Source organism: Drosophila willistoni, unplaced genomic scaffold (assembly GCF_018902025.1).
Source record: "Drosophila willistoni isolate 14030-0811.24 unplaced genomic scaffold, UCI_dwil_1.1 Seg737, whole genome shotgun sequence".
Classification (NCBI taxonomy): Eukaryota; Metazoa; Arthropoda; class Insecta; order Diptera; family Drosophilidae; genus Drosophila; species Drosophila willistoni.
In genome coordinates this window covers 18,522-40,656 of record NW_025814640.1, presented here as the reverse complement: position 1 = coordinate 40,656, position 22,135 = coordinate 18,522, and the positions used below count along the sequence as shown (strand labels likewise).

Below are 22,135 nucleotides of genomic sequence, written 5' to 3'. Positions count from 1 at the left end.
TGCGTCCTTTTCAAAGGTTATACATAGACCTGCTCGGTCCATATCCACGCAGTAAGCGAGGCCATATTGGGTTGGTAATAGTTTTGGATCACTTTTCCAAATTTCATTGGCTGTGTACGTTGAAGAAATTGACATCTCGTTTAATTCAGGAGTTTCTTCAGGATCACATTTTCTTTATGTTTGGTATTCCTGAAATCCTAGTGAGCGATAACGGAGCACAATTCAAAGCGGTCGAATTTAACGCGTGGCTAACGAAGCTTGGTATTAATACATATTTACAGCGTTGTATTCACCTCAAGCCAACGCCTCAGAACGGGTAAATCGACCTGTTTATGCCCAACCGGGCAACACAAGGGTTAAAGGAGGCGGAAGCTTTCACCTCGCGCCGCTCTCCCGATGGTGCCCATCGCTCTCCCCACGAAAGAACTCCCCACACTTCGCTCCAAGCGGGGCTTGGTGCCCTGCTCTTAATTAAGCTAGTTTTAGTGTCAAACTTACAAGTGAATAAAAAAGAACATTGAAGTGAGATTGCTGCAGTGCCCAATTTCTTGAAGGAAGACATTTTAAGGAAAAAATTCATTTAGCTGCCTACTTAGGAAATTCAACCCCCCTACGAATACATTTGGTCCTTCGAGCCGGATACTAAGATCCTCTCGAACCACTAGCATCGGTGGAATTTCATCCATATTTCAAGCTAAGTAATTTTTTTGCAAATTATAGGTATATGAGTACATGTACATGCCTCCAGCATCCGTACCCATACTCACATACATATAATTGTTGCCATTGATTCTCCTAATCCAAGTAAAAATTACTTTCGCGCAAATTTTTCCTCCTCAAAGGAGAGAAAATTTTGGTCCCCAAATTTTCATACATATATATGTGTCCAGTACATAAGGCGCCATATTGGTTCGCCCACTTCAAGTTTTTCCTCGCACTTTGGCATATATAGGCCAAGTATATAAGGCGCCATATTTTATTTGCCTATTTCCAATATATATTTTTTCGCAATTTCAAAAAAATATTAACACATATGTATGTATGCAGTGAATCAAACCTACGAAAAAAGTGATCTCCTACATATAAGATATATATGTATATGCAAGCAGAGTGTGTGAATGTGACAAAAATTACAAACATATCCAGTGCTACATTAAATCCAAAAATAAAGGTTTTGTGCAAATACAGTCCACTCCTGGGAAAAGTGTGCGCGCAGTGAAAGGTGGTTTTCAACGAAGAGAAGAAAATTTTCAATACAAATAATAAAGATTTTTAAAAAAAAAAAACGAAAGTGAACCACCCTCTCACATATAAAAGCCACACTTAGACATTTCTGGTGACCAGACACCCTATAAAGTTGGGGGCATATCGGTTAGACACAGCAAAAGAAATCATATTAAAAAAAAAAAAAAAAAAAAACATTAATTTATATAAAGAAATCCGATCCATTCACACCTCTGCATATCGCCATTCCATATTTTCATATTTAAAAAAAAGAAAAAAGAGAAAAAGAAATTTTTAAATACATATATATATACTCCAACATTTTACATATCCATACACATACATATATATACATATTTTTCCATACATAAAATTTTACATATATATATACATATCCATACACATACATATATATACATATTTTTCCATACATAAAATTTTACATATATATATTCATATCCATATACATATACATTCCACAAAATTTCTAATTTTTCGCACACAAATATATTTTTCCACCACCGCGAACAAATCCCGCTATCCCTTGCAGCCTATATACATACATACATACGAGCATACATAAGTACCGCTTAACTGCAGTATACCAGCACAGCTGCAAGCTCATGTGCCAAAGACCGGCACAAAGCAAACGACCAAAAGTAGCTGTGCTGTATACCCTAGGTTGGCAGGCACTTTGTGGGGTATATAGGTTGAAGGGTCACGTTGAGGAAAAAAATCGAATAATATTTAATTGGTAAAAATTTGTGTTCCGCGTTTTTGTTTATTCTATTCCCACGCGTTCCAAGTCGTATTTTTTGGAGTTATATTTCAATTCCAAAATATTCCCACGTGTTCCAAGTCGTATTTTTGGAGTTCTATTTCAATTCCAAAGTATTCCCACGTATTCCAAGTCGTATTTTTGGAGTTACATTTCAAGTCCAAAATATTCCCACGTGTTCCAAGTCGTATTTTTTGGAGTTATATTTCAATTCCAAAGTATTCCCACGTGTTCCAAGTCGTATCTTTGGAGTTAGATTCCAATTCCAAAGTGTTTCCAAGCGTTTCAAGTCGTATCTTTGGTTCTATTGCAATTCCAAAGTATTCCCACACGTTCCAAGTCGCATCTTTGGAGTTATATTGCAATTCCAAAGTATTCCCACACGTTCCAAGTCGTATCTTTGGAGTTAGATTCCAATTACAAAGTGTTTCCAAGCGTTTCAAGTCTTATCTTTGGTTCGATTTCAATTCCAAAGTGTTTCCACCCGCTCCAAGTCGCATCTTTGTAGTTATATTTGAATTCCAAGGTGTTCCAAGCCGTTCCTAGGGTTTTTTGGCAGTGTTCCAAGTCATTCCAAACGTACCAGCTCGTTTTCTGGTTTTTTTTTTTCAATCTATTTCAAGGCGTTTCAAAGCCGTTCTTCAAGTGGTTTGGTAGTGTTCCAGTTTTTCCCAAACGTTCCAGTTCGTCTTTTTGGCTAATTTTCAAGCCGTGCCAAGCCAGCTCACCACTTTATAACCGCCACTCTCTGGGTTATGAGCACGAGCCCGTCAAAAGACGAGAAAGCAGCTGAGAACACTGCAGCCCCGAGCAAATCCTCAATTGCTGCTCCAGGTCAGCGCCAGAGGAGTACCAGCCCTACTACTCCTCCTTCCCGAGCATTTCAGACCCTCTCTAGTCCACTAACTCTCAAGTCCGCACCATCGAGCACGACCTTTCAGCAAGCCACGTCAGAGCCACGACGAGCAAGCCAAAAAGAGGTCAAATCATTGGTACCACTTCCACAGATTTTGGTAACCGCCCCAAGAGTCACTCGGTCCGAGACCAAAAGGGTTTTAGCTGCTTCCACCATGGCTTTGAAGAAGTTTGGTTCCATTTGCGATAAACTAAGTCAGTTTGAAGTCGACAACCACGTCACGTCACTGTCCGAGGTCAGCGTATTTACGCTCCAAGTCCGTCGTGATCGAGTTCAAGCGTTGTGGGAGAAGGTCGAGCAGGAATATGAGAAATGCGAGGCACTCATAGATGGTAAAGACGATAACTCTGAAGATTTAGCCATCCAAGCTAAATATGACAAATGCTATCAAGTTTACGAGCGATGCACGGCTCGATTAAACGAGCTTATCCATGAAAGGTCTGCTCCGACTCCTCCGAACCGTCATGCGCCTACCTCTGCACCAGCAGAACGAGGCTGTCGATTGCCACCCATTGACACAGAAGTCTTTACGGGAGATTATTTAAAATGGCCCACGTTCCGTGACTTGTTTACAGCCATCTACATAAGCGATTCGCGAATTTCCCCTGTTGAAAAGCTGTACCATCTCCTAGCGAAAACGAGGGGTGAAGCCAACCTCATTGTAGCAAAATTCCCGCTTACAAATGATGGTTTTGAAACGGCATGGAATGCACTTAAACAGCGTTTCGAAAATAAGCGACTTATCGTGAACAGCCAATTCCGAGCACTTCTTGACCTGCCTCAAATTTCCCATGAGTCCGGAAAAGCATTACAGGATCATCAGAATGCTCTGCAGGCATCCATTCGCGCTTTTGAGCACTGTGGCCTGCCAGTAACCACTTGGGGAGGCATGTTCGTATTTTTCTGTTCCATCAAATTGCCAAAGAATACCCTTTCATTATGGGAGCAATCTCTGGGAGACAAGACTGCCATTCCAGAGTGGCAAATGATGGACGATTTCCTCACTGAGCGGTTCCGTACGCTCGAAGCGGTGGAAAATACAACTGCAATGGCTATTTCGGTTCCCACATCGAAACCTCCACGAAATCCGATTCCAGCCACCCGAAAGGCTAATACATTTGAAGCCAAGGTGACCACCAAACCAAAATCCTGTGATCTCTGTATGAAGGAGAATCACCCGGTGCGTCGATGTCCCCGCTTCCTTCAGATGACGGTGCCAGAGAGGGTGGCATACATAAAGAAAAAGTCCCTTTGTCTGAACTGTTTCGCAAGAGGACATCAAGTAAAAGATTGTCCGAGTCAGCACAATTGCTTCACGTGCAAGGGGCGTCACAATACGCTCTTGCACAAGGACGCCCGACCGGAGAATAATCCAACGTCGGTCCCAGCTCAGCCCAGTTCGCACAATATTGTCCGGACTTACTTTACCTCTGAGGCAAGGTCCTCACGAGATAAGTTGCTAGGTACAGCGATCGTGGACTTTTGGCACAAGGGCACTACTTATGCTTCACGGGCGCTATTAGACCCGGCTTCTGAAGCCAATTTCATATCCGAAAGAATGTTCCGACTCATGAAGTTACCATTCCAAACTGTCAGGGCCGAAGTGACAGGCATTAACGGAAAGGTCAATAGAACCTTGAAGGTCTGTCACATAAGCATTCGGTCATCGCATGGACCTCCAGTCCAGATCGAGATAGAAGCGTTTGTCTTGTCCCAAGTTGCTGATGATTTGCCGTCATGTACGATAGCCCAAGCCACACTGGAAGGAATGCCCAATATTCCTCTAGCCGACCCCTCCTTCAGATTAAAGGCAAAGATCGATCTACTCCTTGGCATTGATGTAATACCAGCGGTGACTCTTTCCGGCATCCAGACCGAAGTGTGCGGATCTTTAATGGCTCAAGAGACGAGATTCGGTTGGGTCATTTCAGGCCCGTTGCAAGGGGTCCCCGTCAGTTCATGTGCCGCGTTCACCACGAGGGTCGCAGTTAGCAGAGAGGAGGGACTTGAAACTCTTCTCACAAGGTTTTGGGAGGTGGAGGATCTACCGGGCAAACCGGTAGAAGATTCTGACTCTGTTTGCGAGGTCAATTTCCAGAAGACCACAAGAAGAGATGTTGCGGGGAGATATACGGTCTCACTTCCGTTTCGAGATCCAACCAACATCAACCTTGGTCATTCCAGACCAGGGGCATTGGCTCAGTTCCTAAAAAACGAAAGCCGACTCCTTAAAAATATTCCGGCAAAAACTGAGTATGACGCCGTCATCCAAGAATATTTGGACTTGGGCCACATGCGTCAGGTTCCATTTGACGGCACTAATAACAATTTTTATTTGCCACACCATGCGGTTTTCAAGCCCGACAGCACCACAACAAAGGTACGGGTAGTTTTTAACGCCTCTAGCAAGTCCACCAACGGAGTAAGTCTCAACGACATACTTTACCCTGGTCCGGTACTTCAGTCCGATCTCACTACTCAGATTCTCAAGTGGCGTTTTTTCCGAGTAGTTTTCAATGCCGACATCACAAAAATGTACCGCCAAATTATGGTCGATCCAATCCACACGCCATTTCAGAGGATCCTGTTCCGAAATAAAGAGGGGCAACTTGGTGATTACGAGCTGAATACCGTCACGTTTGGCATTAACTGTGCTCCGTTCTTAGCCATCCGAGTACTTCAGCAACTCGCAAGTGATGTACAATCCAAATTTCCTTTGGCTAGCGATATTATCAAGTCCTATATGTATGTCGATGATGTCCTGGCAGGGGCTCATAATGAAACAACGGCAATCGCAATGGTCAATGAACTTCAAGACGCTCTTGGTTCAGCTGGCTTTCCCTTGCGCAAGTGGACATCGAATGTGAAGAGCGTGCTCAGTTGTATTCCAAAGAGTCATTTACTGAATGCTGATTTCCTCGACATCGAAGAGGCCAGCACAGCGAAAACACTGGGAATCCGATGGAAAGCGACTACGGATGAGTTTTATTTTGTCATCTCACCCCAAGATGTCAAGTCAGCTTATACTAAGCGAGAAGTCCTCGGGCAGATCGCCAAGCTATTCGATCCCGCTGGCTGGCTGGCTCCCTTTGTGATTCAAGCCAAGGTGTTTATGCAAGAGCTCTGGTTACAAGAGCTAGGGTGGGATGATCAATTGCCCAGTGAACTCCATCACAGGTGGCAGGATTTTACAAAGAGCTACTCCTTCCTTGACCAGATCCGAATTCCACGATGGGTTCTTCATGACCCAAATTCCGACATCCAATTCCATTGTTTTTGCGATGCGTCACAGCGGGCTTATGGTGCCGCAATTTACGTGCGCGTTAGCAATGACCAAGGCATATCATGCTGCCTTCTTGCAGCGAAATCTAGAGTCGCCCCGGTTAAAACGGTTTCATTGCCCCGCCTTGAATTATGCGGAGCTACACTTTTAGCGGAACTGGCAGCTGCAGTTCTTCCGCAACTTCCAGTTGATAATGCGGAGGCTTTTTATTGGTCAGATTCCACCGTCGTACTGTCGTGGTTAAACAAGCCACCCTGCACATGGACAACGTTTGTCGCAAATCGGGTAGCAAAGATTGTGACGGCAACAAATGACGCCCCATGGAATCACGTTCGTTCAGAGGACAACCCAGCAGATCTCCCTAGCCGCGGCCTGAGTGCGCAGGAATTGGTACACAAGGATTTGTGGTGGCACGGCCCACCATGGCTACGGGAACCACAAGAGTCCTGGCAGCGAGCGACACCACTCCCACTAGACACTGCCTTGGAGAAGCGGGTAGTGAAGGTCCACGTCGCGATCGCTAAGCCAGCCAACGAGATATTATCTCGTTTTTCCAATCTGGCACGTGCCTTACGAGTGATAGCATATGTGATCCGTTTCGGCAGAAGGTGTCGTAAACTGCCAAACGATTACTCCGGGGAGGTGACCTCTAGCGAGATCAATCAAGTACTCCAGGCGTTGATCCGAGTCACTCAGCGTGATTACTTTCCGACGGAACATCGGTGTCTACAGCAGAAGAAATCTCTGCCCACGTCTAGCACCATTCTCAATTTGAATCCTTTCATTGACGCATCAGGTGTGATCCGAGCATGTGGGCGCGTGCAACAAGCAGCGGCCCTTAGTTACGATGAGCGTAACCCCATTCTGTTGCCAGTAGTAAGTCCGTTGTCCCGGCTGTTGGTGCTTTTCACGCATCAGATCTCTCTCCATGGGGGCAGCCAACTGGTAGTCCGTCTCATCCGACAGAGATACTGGATTCCAAGACTGCGGAATCTAGTAAAATCGGTGGTCAATTCATGCAAAGTCTGTGTGATTTATAAAAGAAGGCTGCAATCACAGCTAATGGGCACCCTTCCGGCCCAGCGAACTACTTTCGCACGTCCTTTCACGACCACCGGTATAGATTTTGCAGGTCCTTTCGACATCAAGAGTTTCACCGGCCGCGCTTGCCGCATATCAAAGGGATATGTGTGTGTCTTTGTTTGCTTTTCCACCAAAGCCATTCACCTTGAGGCAACTTCGGATTTGAGTACCGAAGCATTTCTGGCAGCATTCGCTCGCTTTGTATCGAGGCGAGGGTGTCCCCAGCAAGTGCAGTCCGACAACGGGAAAAACTTCGTAGGTGCATCCAGAGTGCTTGAAAAAGATTTCCTAAATTCTACCCAGCAGAAAATATTATCCCACTACAGCCATCAGAATCTGTCCTGGCATTTCATCCCTCCCGGGGCACCACACATGGGAGGGTTGTGGGAGGCTGGAGTTAAGAGTTTTAAAACTCTGTTCTACAAGGCCACTTCCAACCAAAGGTATACTTTTGAAGAGTTCTCTACGCTGCTGGCTAAGGTAGAGGCGTGTTTGAACTCGCGGCCGATTTCTCCTATGTCTGAAGACCCCACCGACTCTTTAGCTTTGACCCCAGGCCATTTCCTAGTTGGCGGTCCATTGCTATCCGTGACGGAACCTGAAATCAAGGATCAGGTACCGTCTATCATTAACCGGTGGCAGCGTCTGAAGGCCGTGAGTCAGCATTTCTGCACCCGATGGAAAGACGAGTATCTGAAGGAGCTACATAAGCGCAATAAGTGGCGATTCCCTTCTAAAAATCTTGAAGTGGGCGATCTGGTGGTACTCAAAGACGACAATCTTCCATTTAATGAATGGCGTCTCGGGCGAATCCACCAGACACACCCTGGCAGTGACGGCAATGTCCGCGTCGTCGAACTGCTTACCGCTCGCGGTATTGTGAAGCGTCCCGTCGCAAAGTTGATCTTTCTTCCTCCAGAAGAAAGAATTCAAACCCATTACGTAAAACTACAGTAGCGTCCAGCACTTGGTCCTTCCTCCCAAGGAAGAAGGGCCGAGCTGCCAGTAGTAATATGTGTTTTATCGTCCTACATTAATCCGCTTTCTTCATTATTTGTCCCGGCAGCTTCCTGATATTCGTCAACCTAGATCCCGTTTCCATGGCTCCGAGACCGCGTTCAGTACAGGCATCGAAAGAGGAGCGCAGATGTTCGCGAGGAACTGAGTCCTTCCGTTGCCGAGTCTGTCGCGGAATCCATCCTCTGAAGCGATGCCGTCGCTTCCTGCGGCTGAACGTGGAGAAGAGGATGAGGGCAGTGCTGGCGAATAAGTACTGCGCCAATTGCCTGGCCCACCAACATTCCGGAGGAAGCTGCTTAAGCGGTGATAAGTGCCGAATCTGTGAGGAGGATCACCACACGCTGCTTCACTTCCATGAACAGCCACGTCGACGCACTCCAAGCTCCGTCGTACGCCGAGTCACCCCCGAGTCCTCCAGACGAAGGGTCGCGCCAACGCCAGCCTCCGATCCGAAACTGACCTTGACCACACTGCTGCAGCACCGCAATCCGCATCTGATGCCCACGGCGATGGTGCGCATTGAGACGGAGGGAAAAACCTTCGACGTGAAGGCCCTGGTGGACCCTTGTTCTGCGGTATCGTCGATGGCGACGTCATTGGCCACGGCCTTCAAGTTGACAGCCGTCAATATAGGGGCAGAGAAAGCGGTGGCAGCAGTGATCCGGTCCCCAATCAGTGAAGGATGGCGATTGGAGGCGATCCTGAAGGTGGTCGATGGCTTGTGCTGCCGCACTCCAAGCGCTCCGGTGGACCCACAGATCGCCAAAAAGTTTGAGGGCATCGTCCTGGCGGATGAGACGTTCTACCGACCGTCGTCAGTGTCTCTGGTCCTGGGCGCGGATGTGATCACGGAGGTCATGCTAGAAGGGAGTCTACCTGGGGTTGGCGGGCGGCCGATTGCGATGCGCACAGTTTTTGGCTGGACCCTGTCCGGAGCGTGCCATTAAACTGCCTGGGTCTTGCACTCCTGCAAGGGGGGGAGCATGTTTATGCCCAACCGGGCAACACAAGGGTTAAAGGAGGCGGAAGCTTTCACCTCGCGCCGCTCTCCCGATGGTGCCCATCGCTCTCCCCACGAAAGAACTCCCCACACTTCGCTCCAAGCGGGGCTTGGTGCCCTGCTCTTAATTAAGCTAGTTTTAGTGTCAAACTTACAAGTGAATAAAAAAGAACATTGAAGTGAGATTGCTGCAGTGCCCAATTTCTTGAAGGAAGACATTTTAAGGAAAAAATTCATTTAGCTGCCTACTTAGGAAATTCAACCCCCTACGAATACACGACCAATCATAGCAGCGATTAGAGCTTATCTTAACAATGATCATTGAGAGTGGGATGAACATATTCCAGCAATTAGTTGTGGTCTCATTATAGTCTAGTAAGTAAGTTCAATTTATTAGATGAATCACTTAATCCCCTTAGTAAAGACGATCAATTGCAGTTGCTGAGAAAAGGAATAAAACAGCAAATTGCATCAGCAGCAGATAAAAACGCCAAGCAGTATAACTTGCGCACTAGGCAAATTCATTTTAGGATAGGCCAAGAAGTATTCAAAAGAAACTTCAGCCAGAGTAATTTTCAGAAAAATATGAATGCGTAATTCAATCCGCAATGGGTGAAATCTAGAGTCAGGAATGTTTAGGGAATTGTTTTAGAAGACCTTCAAGGGAAATTGCAAGGAACATATCAAGGCAAGGACATTAAACAATGAGGGTTTTCAGACTAATTCCCCAAGAGAACTCTAGAATTTGTCTGTGGTTAAAGGAAAAAAAAAAGAAAAGAAACAAAGGAAGGCCGAATTTAAATGACCCGCGAATGCACTGCTTGATTGCAGAAAGAAAGTTCACCACAGTGGTACATTTCTTTTCCCCATTATGCCAATAGCGGATAATGTCACTTTGATAATTGACTTCGGGTCTAAACGAAGATAAAAGCTAGGCCTAGAGCGTAGGCGACCTATCTTGATAAACTCTTTTCAAATTGGCAACCAAGCGAAACTGTCCTTTGCAGGAAGTGGAAAATTAATAAAATTAATAGTTCATTTTTTGGTTAAAATAACACAAGTAAATTTTAAATCCGAATAAATACAAGCCATCCTTCATGGACTTGAATCGGTGATAAAATGAAACCAATTATGTTGGTGTTCTCTTTTTTAAGAAATACTTCTTGAGTAAGTGCTAAGTTTTCTTTGATTGACTAAAATTTGGTAATTTTGCAAATAAAATTTTTGCACGCAGATTTGCTAAGTCTCGGTATGTTCGTTCATAATGCCAAAATAAGGAAATTAAAATGTATTGCTTTTATATAAGCAGAAGGTAATTTTACAGTTCTAGAAAAAAAAGCATTAACGACATTCATATTTATCCCATATATGTATATGATTTTTTTTGTTACACAAATATAAAGCCCAAATTTTGGTATCGGTAAATTTTTTTTGTTTAAATCTAGGTAATATTATATAATCGAAGGTTAGAACAAGTGCATGAGAGGTTATTGTAAAAGTAATAATTGGTAATAAGAACGAGAAAACAGAGGGAGTGAAGCAAGTGAAAAAAAAACCAGAGGGCCGGGGCTAGCTTTGACCTCGTCAAAGTTTGTATACCCTTGCAAGTTTTTTGTCTAAATGGTCTAATGTTTGCGAAAAAACGGCTTAGGAAATAACGCAGATATTGATTGAAGTCAGTGTTCACTACCGATTGTTCCTATGGGAGCTATATGATATAGTCACCCGATCTTAATCGAATTTGGAACAGTCATTAATTGTTATGCTAATCTGAGAAATATAAATTTTTATGACAATTCCTTTAAAAGTAACGAAGTTATTGACCAAAGTCACTGTTTTCGACCGATCGTTCCTATGGGAGTTATATGATTTAGTCACCCGATATTGATCAAATTTGGTACAGTCGTTTGTTAGTGTAATAAATTCATAAATATTTAATTTCAATAGCTCAGAAAATAACGGAGTTATTAAGAAAAGTCACTGTTCGTGACTTTGACGTTTGTATGGGAACTATATGATATAGTGATCCGATCCGGCTGAATCCGAGATATACAAACTGTGCAGTATATACAAACCTACATGCAAAATTTCAGCTCTTGAGCTCTTACGGTCTAGGAGGAGGTCGTGTCGATCCAGACGGACGGACGGACGGACGGACGGACGGACGGACGGACGGACGGACATGGCTATTTAAGCTCGCCTCGTCGTGCTGATCAAGAATATATATATATTTTATGTGGTCGGAGATGCTTCCTTCTATGCGTTGCACACTTCTGACTAAAATTAATATACCCTTTTTGCAAGGGTATAAAAAGGCAAACAAATTTACAAAGAAGAAAATGCAAAGCAAAATTTTGAACCACATTGTCCAAAAACAATTTTTTTTTGTCAAGTCGCGAGGTAACAAACACTGAAAATGAGAAAAAAAAATGAAGACATAAATAAATGAACAAAATTTAAGCAGAATAAAAGGAAAAGAATGAAATCTAATGAAAAATTGAAAGGTAAATAAAAATCTATAACAAAAAAAATGAAGAAAGTGAAAACATAGAAGAAAAGAAACAAAAAATGTAAAAAAAAGCAAGCATGAGCAATTGCTTTACAAGACTTGGTAACAAAATCAAAAACAAAAAAAAATGTGAACATAACTAAATAATAAAAAAAAAAAAATTAAATCTATAGCCTCTACAGCAATTCCTAGAAGGCCTTCGTCGGGCGCTACAAGGGTGAGTTTTTCTACTAAATTTTTTTGTTACCAAATTGTATATAAAGCGAAGACGGAGAGATTAAGCAAGTGTATTCAATGCAAAGACAAGAGCGAAAACAATTGTCGTTGCTTACCTCCACTCCGTTTGTCCCACTATATATTTTATATACTTCTAATTTTGTTTCAAATAAAATCATGCGTAAAGAAAAGAAATAAGAATGAACTGAAAAAGTGAAATATGTTGATCATTGTGAATATGTTGATCATTTATGAAATTGTAAATTTTCTTATATATTATAGAATGGTTTTGGTTTTTTTTTTATGAGTTAACTTTGTTCTCAGAGATACTACTGAATGAATTATTAGATTTTAAGAAATGAATGATTGTGGAAAATTTAATTTAAGCGAATAATAAATAATGATTATAATGAGGTAATTTTCCGATTTTTCTTTTTTGGCAATCTAATGTGAATGAGGACGTTTGCTTTGGGATTTTCCACTAGCGCTGAAAGTAAAATCATGGTAGGGTCAAGATAGGCCTCACACAATAACGTGTAGTTGCCGATTGCAATGGTTGGTAAGCCTTTGTGGTTTCGTATTTATGGATATTTAGTTGCCCATCAACAGCATAGAGGCTTTGTACGTTACACTATGTATGTATGTATGGTTGTACAAATTATAAGGCATAAATAATTTATGCCGATGAGCTAATGCAGTGCCCGTGCAGTGCGCTTTACACTTTAAGTAAAGGTAAGTGGTACTTTACCAAATTCTCGATTATTAAACACTTTTACAAGTTTACTTAGAAAACAGCTGTTTTTAAATGCATGTATATATTTATGTGTATATACATATGTACATATGTGTATATACCAATTGGTCTTTGGGAAATCAGAATTTCGAATCATGTGGATATTTATAAAATGTATTTCATAAACACAAAAATGATGAAGTATACAAAAGTGTGTAGGTCGCTATGGAAGAGCGGGAAACCTCACACTTTTTTAAGTTTGTAATGGGATATAATGTGAATGAGATTTTTAATAAGAAATGTTGTACTTATCAGGAGTTCCGCCGATGCAAGCTGGAAGAGCGTAAGGATATCCGGCTCGAAGGACCAATGTTCGTGGAGGGGCGGAAGGATCCAAATAAAAATACAAATAATTGGCAGGTGCCAATTTCTTCTGGTCGGTGAGCTGGTAAATAATTAAAAACGCGCGGGAACTTCGTTTAAAACTATGATTTTTATTTACTGTACAATCTCACACACGAAAAGGTTCGGTTAAAGTTAAACTGAATGTTAATAGCAATTGGAAAAAAAGTGCGGGTATTCGGGGGAAAATCTCGTACTGGATTGAATATGGCGATTTACCGGAGAACCCTTCGTCACTCTCAGTATGACCGATTTCGGTTTTGGGAAAAAACCCTACCCCTCACTCTCTGCTGTTCACCCGGTGGCGTGAACATCAATTATCAATTTTTACATCAATCGCAACAACAACAACTTCTCTTGGACCACATACCTCCACGCAGCGATCGATAATTGTATATCTCAATACACACTTCATTCATACTGTCTATTTCAACAGCTTAAGTACCGTCTGTTTCAATGGTTTCCATACTGTCTATTTCAACAGCTTCCATACCGTCTCTTTCAACGGTTTCCACCTGGCAATCTTAGCTATTTGATTTCTGTAGCAATTCAATGGGTTATCGGCAGTTTCTATAGTGTATGTAAGGGATATCTCGCTGTGAACAGTGGCTATGTCTGATTGCGCTCCGTCTTGGAGAGCGTTAAGCTCTTTCCTAGATAAGGCATCTGCGACAAAATTTTCCTGGCTTATAGTGCAACTGGGCGTTATATTGTTCGATAAACGCCTTCCACCTCTTTATTTTCGCATTCGTGTTTTAGCCCACACAATCGCTAACAAATCTCTTTCGTTGGTAGCATAATGAGTTTCGCACATTTTTAGTATTCGGGAGATCATGGTGATTGGTCTCCCACCTTGAGACAACACTGCTTCAATGCCACTCGCAGACGCGTCCGTAGTCAAGTCAAAAGGTTTTTGAAGTCTGGGTACATAAGCATAACGTCTTCCGATGCTAGTATGTTTCTCAAATAGTTAAAAGCGTTGCGCTGAGATTCGTCGAGCTCGACTGCTACTTTTCTAGACATGTGTTTGCTTACAGTGCCATTTTCGACTTTTAGTATATTGGTCAAAGGTCTTGCTATGGATGCAAAATCTTTGATAAACACCCTATAGTAGCTGGCTAGGCCTAGAAAAGATCTCAGAGAATACAAATTTTTTGGCTTAGGGTACGCTTGAATCGCTTTGACCTTTTCTGGGTCTGTCTTTGCTCCCTCGATAGTAACAATAAAGCCTAAGTACTCGACACTTTCTTTTAAAAACCTTGTCTTTTCTTTAGAGATCCTCATAGCATCACAAAGTTGCTGAAGTACTATGTCAATATGGCGGACGTGATCCGCGGCATTTTCAGAGAAGATGATTACGTCATCAACATAGACGTAACATATCTTGCCAATTTGCTCTCGCAAGACATTGTCGATTGCTCTTTGAAAAATGCTTCCCGCATTTTTTAAACCAAAAGGCAGTCGACAGAACTCGTACTTTCCGCCATTTACTGAGAAGGACGTCTTTTCGCGATCGTCCTCAGCCAGGTAAATCTGGTGGTACCCGGATTTAAGATCCAATGTTGTGAAAAACTTAGTGTTGAGGAACCAATTGTCTTTTAACTTACATTGCTATACGCAGCAAGGCAAAGACTCATGAATGATCTTGCACATCTCACAATGCTTTTGTTTTTGTATTTTCTCTTAAGTTTCTAGAATATACTGGCGCCAGTCTGGTATGCTCTGTCTCTGTCACTCTTTATAAACCTATATGACCTGCGTAGTTGCGTAAGAATTGAAAATGTAGTAATAAGCAAGCAAACGAACGATCAAGACGTGTTCTAGCAGTGGCAGACACAGTTCAACAAAATTGAAGTAAAAATAAAGTTAAGTTCTTATGAGATATTAAACACAGTGGTTTATTGTTCATCATAATTTGGTCCTTCGAGCCGGATCGTTGGGCATTGTTTGTTTGTTACTCATTGCTTAATAATTTGTTGCAACGTGGTTGCAATTAATTGTTAACCTCAAAGTTAGTAGTCGATAGTTCTGGCCTACTATCGAATAGACAATCGCGTGCTTATTGGAAAAAGCGCGGACAAACGGTGGCGCCACTCGCCTATCGGTATCTGTTATCGATATAATCGACGAGATCGTGAGGGAACACATCTCTGGGAAAAACGCGCGTCTTGAAATTTTTGGTCCACACAAGCAGTGGAAATTTCTTGACATCTCATCATGGAGGAAATGAAAATATTCATAAAGGCCAGGGGGAGATTGAAGACAACCATTACCCGCATATATGGATATGCAGAGAATCCTGCACAGGATGCCGACGTCTTCGCAATTGACACCAAATTGGAAACTTTGTCCAATGCGTGGAACGAGTTCGTGAAGTCTGGCGACGAATTGGCCAAATACGACAAACTAGAGGGTTATGTGGACCCTACCGAAGACTTCGGGATATACGAGGAGAAATATGAAATAGCAAATGCCCGCCTTAAGGCTTTACGAGCTGCCTTGGCTCCGTCTGGCAAGTTGGAAGAAATCGGCGCGGCTGGTAACGAGGGTTCGCTCTTCCAAGGAATTCTGCAACAAATGCAGAATCAACAGCAACAACTTCAGCTCCAGATGCAGGGTCAAATGGAACACCAGCAGCGTCAAATGGAACTCCAGATGCAGAGTCAAATGGAACACCAGCAACGGCAAATGGAGCAGCAGCAACTATTGATTGAGAGATTGCTCTCGCCACAGCAATCTCCGTCTTCGTCAGGCTCACAGTCGGTTGCAACAGCGGCACCAAGAGATTGTGAGTTACCGAAAATCAACATCAAACCCTTCGGTGGAGATTATAAGGAATGGCATGCCTTTAAAGACCTGTTTGAGAGTACCATTCACGGAAAGACAACTTTGACGAATATCCAAAAGTTTCATCACTTGAAGTCATGCGTCATAGGAGAAGCAGCGATACTCATCCAACATTTGCCCGTGGTGGCATCAAATTACGACGTTGCATGGAAATCATTGAGTGATCGATATGAAAAGCCCCGTTACTTGGTAAATTTACTGATGGACACATTCACCGCATTGCCAAAAGCTGTTGGGCAAAACTCATCATCGCTACGCGCTCTGACTTGCGGAGCCAGTGATGTTATTCGGGCTTTAGACGCTTCTGGACAAACGGGCCGTGACTGTTGGCTCATATACTTGCTCATCAACAAGGTTGATGAGGCTACCCGACGTGAATGGATCGACAAAAGCCAGGATATTGAAAATCCTACCATTGAAGAGTTGCTCAAGTTTTTGGACTCACGATGCGATCGCCTTGAGCTCAGTCAAGTGGTCGATCAGGCAGCGAGCAAACCGAGGGATGAAAAAGGAAAAAGGCAAGCACGCACCATGCTTGCCATTACAGGTAATTGTATGAAATGTCATAGTACTGAGTACATACTGTCGGCTTGTCCTCAATTCCAGAGCTTGACTGTCAAGCAACGTTACACCTTTGCGAAGGAGAAACATATGTGTTTTAATTGTTTGAGAACTGGACATGGAGTAAGCGCTTGTGGCTCGAAGTCTTCTTGCAAGTATTGCAAGCGCCGCCATCATTCTATGCTGCATTCTGAAGGCCATTCTACACAGCAAAATAGCTCAGAGCAGCACCAAGGCAACTCAGGCCAGGCTTCTGAGGATTCACCAGCGGCATCAGCGATAGCAATGATGAATGTTACCAGACCCAGTAAGCCAAATGGCCAACGAAGAAGCACTCTACCTACTGCATTGGTACACGTCCGAAATGCTCAAGGAGCCTTGCTGACGTGCCGTATTTTATTGGATAGCGCCTCAGACTTGTCATTCATTTCGGAACGGTGCGTACAGACGTTGGGGCTTGCACGTTCGCCATTTCGAGTTGCCACATCGGGCATCTCAGACGTCAAGGCAGGAATAACAAGAGGTTTCTGCTCTCTCCAGATGATGTCTCGTGTGTCGAGTCATTGCATCGATATTAAAGCTCACATTTTAGGAAAGATCACCTCACCATTGGCACGTGAAAACATTGATGCTTCATCACTGTCGGTATTTAATGGATACCAAATGGCTGACCCTGACTTCAGAACTAACGCCTCAATCGACATTTTGCTGGGCAATGATTGCATTTGGTTAGTTCTCACCGGAGAGAAGTTATGCGATGGTCAAGGGCACCCTATTGCAGTTAACACCATATTTGGATGGGTAATCACATCGGTATACACTTCAAGATTGCAAACATCATCTACGTCATTGCTGACTACGGTTAATATAGATGGACTACTGCAAAGATTTTGGGAACTAGAGGAAGTTCCATCACACACAACTGTAAACGAAGAGGATGAAAAGGTCGAAACGCACTTCCGGCGTACCCACAACCGCAACTCGAATGGAAGATACATAGTCGATTTGCCCTTCAAGGAACAAAACCCACAATTTGCGGATACATTTCAAGGAGCGAGATCGCGCTTTCTCGCAGTCGAGCGTCGTCTAATGAAGGACTCCAGCTTGAAGTTAAAATATACTCAGTTTATGAGAGAGTATATTCAGCTGGGTCACATGAAGGAAGTAGCTGCAGACGAAGACACAAACGTATGTAAGAAGTCATTCTATTTGCCACACCATCCAGTCATAGGCGCCAAGCTGCGGGTGGTGTTCGATGGATCATTTCAAGATCGGGATGGACGATCTCTTAACGACGCACTTCACATTGGCCCATGTATACAACGCAACCTCTTCAACGTTTGTCTGCGTTTTCGAATGCACAGATTCGTATTTTCTGCGGACATCGTCAAAATGTTCAGACAGATTTTAGTGTCCCCTGAACATCAGAGCTTTCAACGAATCCTTTGGAGAGAAGACCCTGAGGAACCATTGAATCATTACAAGTTGACCACAGTCACCTATGGCGCGGCATGTGCACCGTTTCTGGCAGTTAGAGTGCTGGAACAACTGGCAACTGATCACGAATACGAGTTTCCAAGGGCGGCTAGGATACTTTTGGATGATTTCTACGTCGATGACGTACTGACAGGAGCCATGAACGAACAAGAACTGCTCGACATTAAGGAAGAGCTGATACTCCTTATGTCACGGGCACAATTGGAGCTAAGCAAATGGGTCTCGAATAGTAAACGAATTGCCAGCAACGAGGGAAATGAAATCGATTTCTCAAAGATGGCAGCAAAGGTACTTGGGCTGCATTGGCGTCCTGGAGAAGACGTCCTAACATATAAGGTTTCATTATCGGAACATATGACTTGTACGAAGCGACAAGTGCTATCTGACACGGCACGCATCTTTGACCCAAAATTCTGCTCCAAGAATTATGGCTGCTTAATCTGGATTGGGACTCGGAACTGCCAACGAAGCAAGCACACTTATGGCAAACATTCAGAAAGGACATTTTCACGTTAAGGAACCTGAAGATACCTCGATTTGTAGACAATCAATCCGATGACATCGAACTGCATGGATTTTCAGATGCTTCGTTAAAGGCTTACTCTGCTGTCATTTATAACCGTGTGAAACACCTAGATGGAAGCATCAGAGTGGCACTCATTGCAGCTAAAACAAGAGTGTCACCATTAAAGCAGAAGTCGTTGCCACGATTGGAACTTTGCGGAGCTCTACACTATACTCAGAGACAATGAATAGACCACCAACTTGCTGCTCAATTCTCAAGCCAGCAGCAGAACTTGAGTTCAAAACCAAAATCTTGACAACCATTTCCAAGGATTTTGAGGATTCCCCATTTGAGGTACTACTCGGAAGGACATCATCTTGGATCAGACTGATTCGAGTGGTCGCATATGTATTCCGCTTCGTTCATCGAATCAAATCAAACAAGCCTAAATATTCAGGACCTCTAAAGTTCGATGAAATCACCAGAGCAAGGAAGTTTTGCCTACGACAGGCACAAAATCAATTCAATGACGATAGACAGCTGCTTTTGAGGAAGCAACCTGTGGAGCGACGATCAATTTTGAGCAAACTATCTCCCTTCGTTGACGAAGATGGAATTGTACGTGTGGGTGGACGTTTGGAAAGGTCGCAATTGCCTGCAGATGCCAAGCATCCAGTAGTTTTGCCGAAACAACATCGCCTTGTGGAATTGCTGCTGAAACATGAGCATAAGGTCAATCTTCATCCAGGAGTTTCAGCAATGTTTGTAATAATTCGCCAGAAATATTGGATCATTGGCGCACGAAATCTTATTCGACGTATCACACATGAGTGTTTAAACTGTTTTAGACAGCGCCATCACACAGCAAATCAGTTTATGGCAAATTTACCGGCTGTTCGAGTGCGACAAGCCTTTCCATTTGAGCATACTGGATGCGATTATGCTGGACCTATCTTGCTGAAGGTTCACAAGGGACGAAACCCCAGGAAGGAAAAGGGCTTCATTTGCCTGTTTGTATGTATGGTTACTTTAGCTCTTCATCTGGAGCTGGCCACTGATCTCAGCACCGACACATTCTTGGCGGCATTAAAACGTTTTATGGCTCGTCGTGGGAAGAGCTCCCAAATGTATAGCGATAACGGGCGCAACTTTGTTGGCGCAAAACGTGCACTAGACGAAATGGTACAGCTTCTCGCTTCACGCGAGCACAATGATGTCGTTTCAAAAGCCCTTGCGGATCAAGGCATCAAATGGAATTTTATTCCTCCATATTCACCAAACTGGGGTGGTAAGTGGGAGTCGGCAGTACGCTCGGTTAAGCTGCATTTGCGACGTGTAATAGGAACGAACGTCCTCACCTTTGAGCAGATGCACACACTGCTCTCGCAAATAGAATCTGTCGTTAATTCGCGACCATTGTGCACAGCATCGGATACTGAAATTGCCTACCTGTCACCGGCACATTTCTTAATTGGCAGAACATATACAGCAGTTCCTGAAGACAGCTATTTGCAGATTCCGACCAATCGATTGAGCTACTGGCAGCATGTTCAAGCAATGCTTCAAGGATTTTGGAAGCGTTGGCATCAAGAATACTTGACATCGCTACAACAGCGCCCGAAATGGACCACTAAGTTACCAAACATTGCGATCGGTAATCTTGTACTGATCAAGGACTCTAACGCGCCTCCATCGGCATGGCTCTTAGGACGGGTAACTCAGGTGTTCACAGGAGATGATGGCCTCGTCAGAGCGGTTCAGGTTCTCACCAAATCAGGACAAGTCACTCGCCCTATCACAAATATTGCAGCCCTACCGGGTTCAGAAACGGAGTTTCAGGGGGGGGCGGGATATTGAGGAACCAATTGTCTTTTAACTTACATTGCTATACGCAGCAAGGCAAAGACTCATGAATGATCTTGCACATCTCACAATGCTTTTGTTTTTGTATTTTCTCTTAAGTTTCTAGAATATACTGGCGCCAGTCTGGTATGCTCTGTCTCTGTCACTCTTTATAAACCTATATGACCTACGTAGTTGCGTAAGAATTGAAAATGTAGTAATAAGCAAGCAAACGAACGATCAAGACGTGTTCTAGCAGTGGCAGACACAGTTCAACAAAATTGAAGTAAAAATAAAGTTAAGTTCTTATGAGATATTAAACACAGTGGTTTATTGTTCATCACTTAGCTTTTCCGAGATTAGCTAAAATTAGTTGGTTACTTCGGATAACGGTCGGCGATGATTTTCTCATTTAACTTCCTAAAGCCAATGAAAAGCCGCTTATTCTTATTACCGCTGGTGTCTATCCCCTTCTTATCAACAACCCAATCCGGGCTGTTATACGCAGATCTTGATGGCCTTATTATGCCATACCCACGCCTACTGGGTACGGATAGAGCTTTGAATATATCTTCTTATTGTCTACAGTTCGGATTCTGGCAACGACTGAAGTATTATAAGGCAGCGCCTCGTTAGGGGTCGCGAATGCACTAATTCTTTTTAGTATCATTTTCTTAAATTCGGCTCTTACAGAATTTGGGACTACGATATCATCGACACGTGTAAAGTTCACATTATCGCACGGATGGTGTTTAAGTACCTCCGAAGTATTACCGTAGTTTATGGTGTTTTCCCTTAGGTCCATAGTTACCCCCGCCTGCGTGAGCAGATCGAAGCCTATTATGGCGTCAAAGGTGTCAAGGGTATCCAATAAGAAAAACGTGTCAACTTTCCCAAAAATTACCATTGAAGATTTTTGTTGGATTTTTTTGGACCCATGAATGGAGTTCACAGTAAATGGGGTTCCTTTACGGGTTTAACGTAATTTTTTGCCTCCCCAATGTCGACAAGAATCTTTAATGTTCTGCCAGCCAACCGACGCTCGACGAACGGTTGGGAACATCCCCCCAGTTGGGAACATCCCCTAAAAAATTCAACAAATCGTTGCTTTCAGAACCGGCACTCTCGTCATCTATTTCTGTAAGGGTATTCTCGGCTATCCCTTTGTGTTTTTTATCGTCTTGGCTAGGTGCTTTTTGGGTAACATTGTTAACTTTTTGGCGCCTATTGCCCGATGTACGCTCCGAAGTATTATACATCTTTTGAGCCCCGTCTTGTGTAGAATGGCCTGTGGCTTTCCCCAGTTGGTGTGATGTCTTAATCTGGACATCGAAGGATCAACGTCCATAGGTTGAACCTGATTTCTTAACTGTGCCTCTTTGTCCTTCGACGAGGTTTTAGGGTCACCCTGTTGTGCCCTGTTTTGGCCTTGATTCCCAACAAAATGTGGGTTTTTTTTTCCTGGCTCCTACCTTGTTTAGCCTGGTTACGACTGCCAAACCTAGTATTGTCGCTGTTATGCAGCAAATGCACTCCTTTCAATGCTATTTTCAGCCTCCCGGGCCACTGCTAGTGCGGATGGCAAATCCTTGGGCTTCGCTGGGATGACCAAGGATTTTAGGGACTTCTTGAGTCCTGCCATGAAGGCATGTAGTGCGTCGTCTCTAATTTCTGCACAAAGAATTAGGTCACCCTGCCTTACCAGTTCGAGTTGCTGTC

At 43.5% G+C, this 22,135-nt stretch overlaps 1 protein-coding gene across 1 annotated transcript; it reads left to right on the top strand.

Annotated features, from left to right (window-relative positions):
* Positions 1-478: 478 nt before the first annotated feature.
* On the top strand, positions 479-9,324 carry LOC124461911. The gene is made up of 2 exons (XM_047013327.1): positions 479-698; positions 8,351-9,324. Exon 2 carries the CDS (start codon positions 8,385-8,387, stop codon positions 9,249-9,251), a length of 867 nt encoding a protein of 288 aa, XP_046869283.1. The 5' UTR covers positions 479-698; positions 8,351-8,384; the 3' UTR covers positions 9,252-9,324.
* The last annotated feature ends 12,811 nt before the right edge of the window (positions 9,325-22,135 follow it).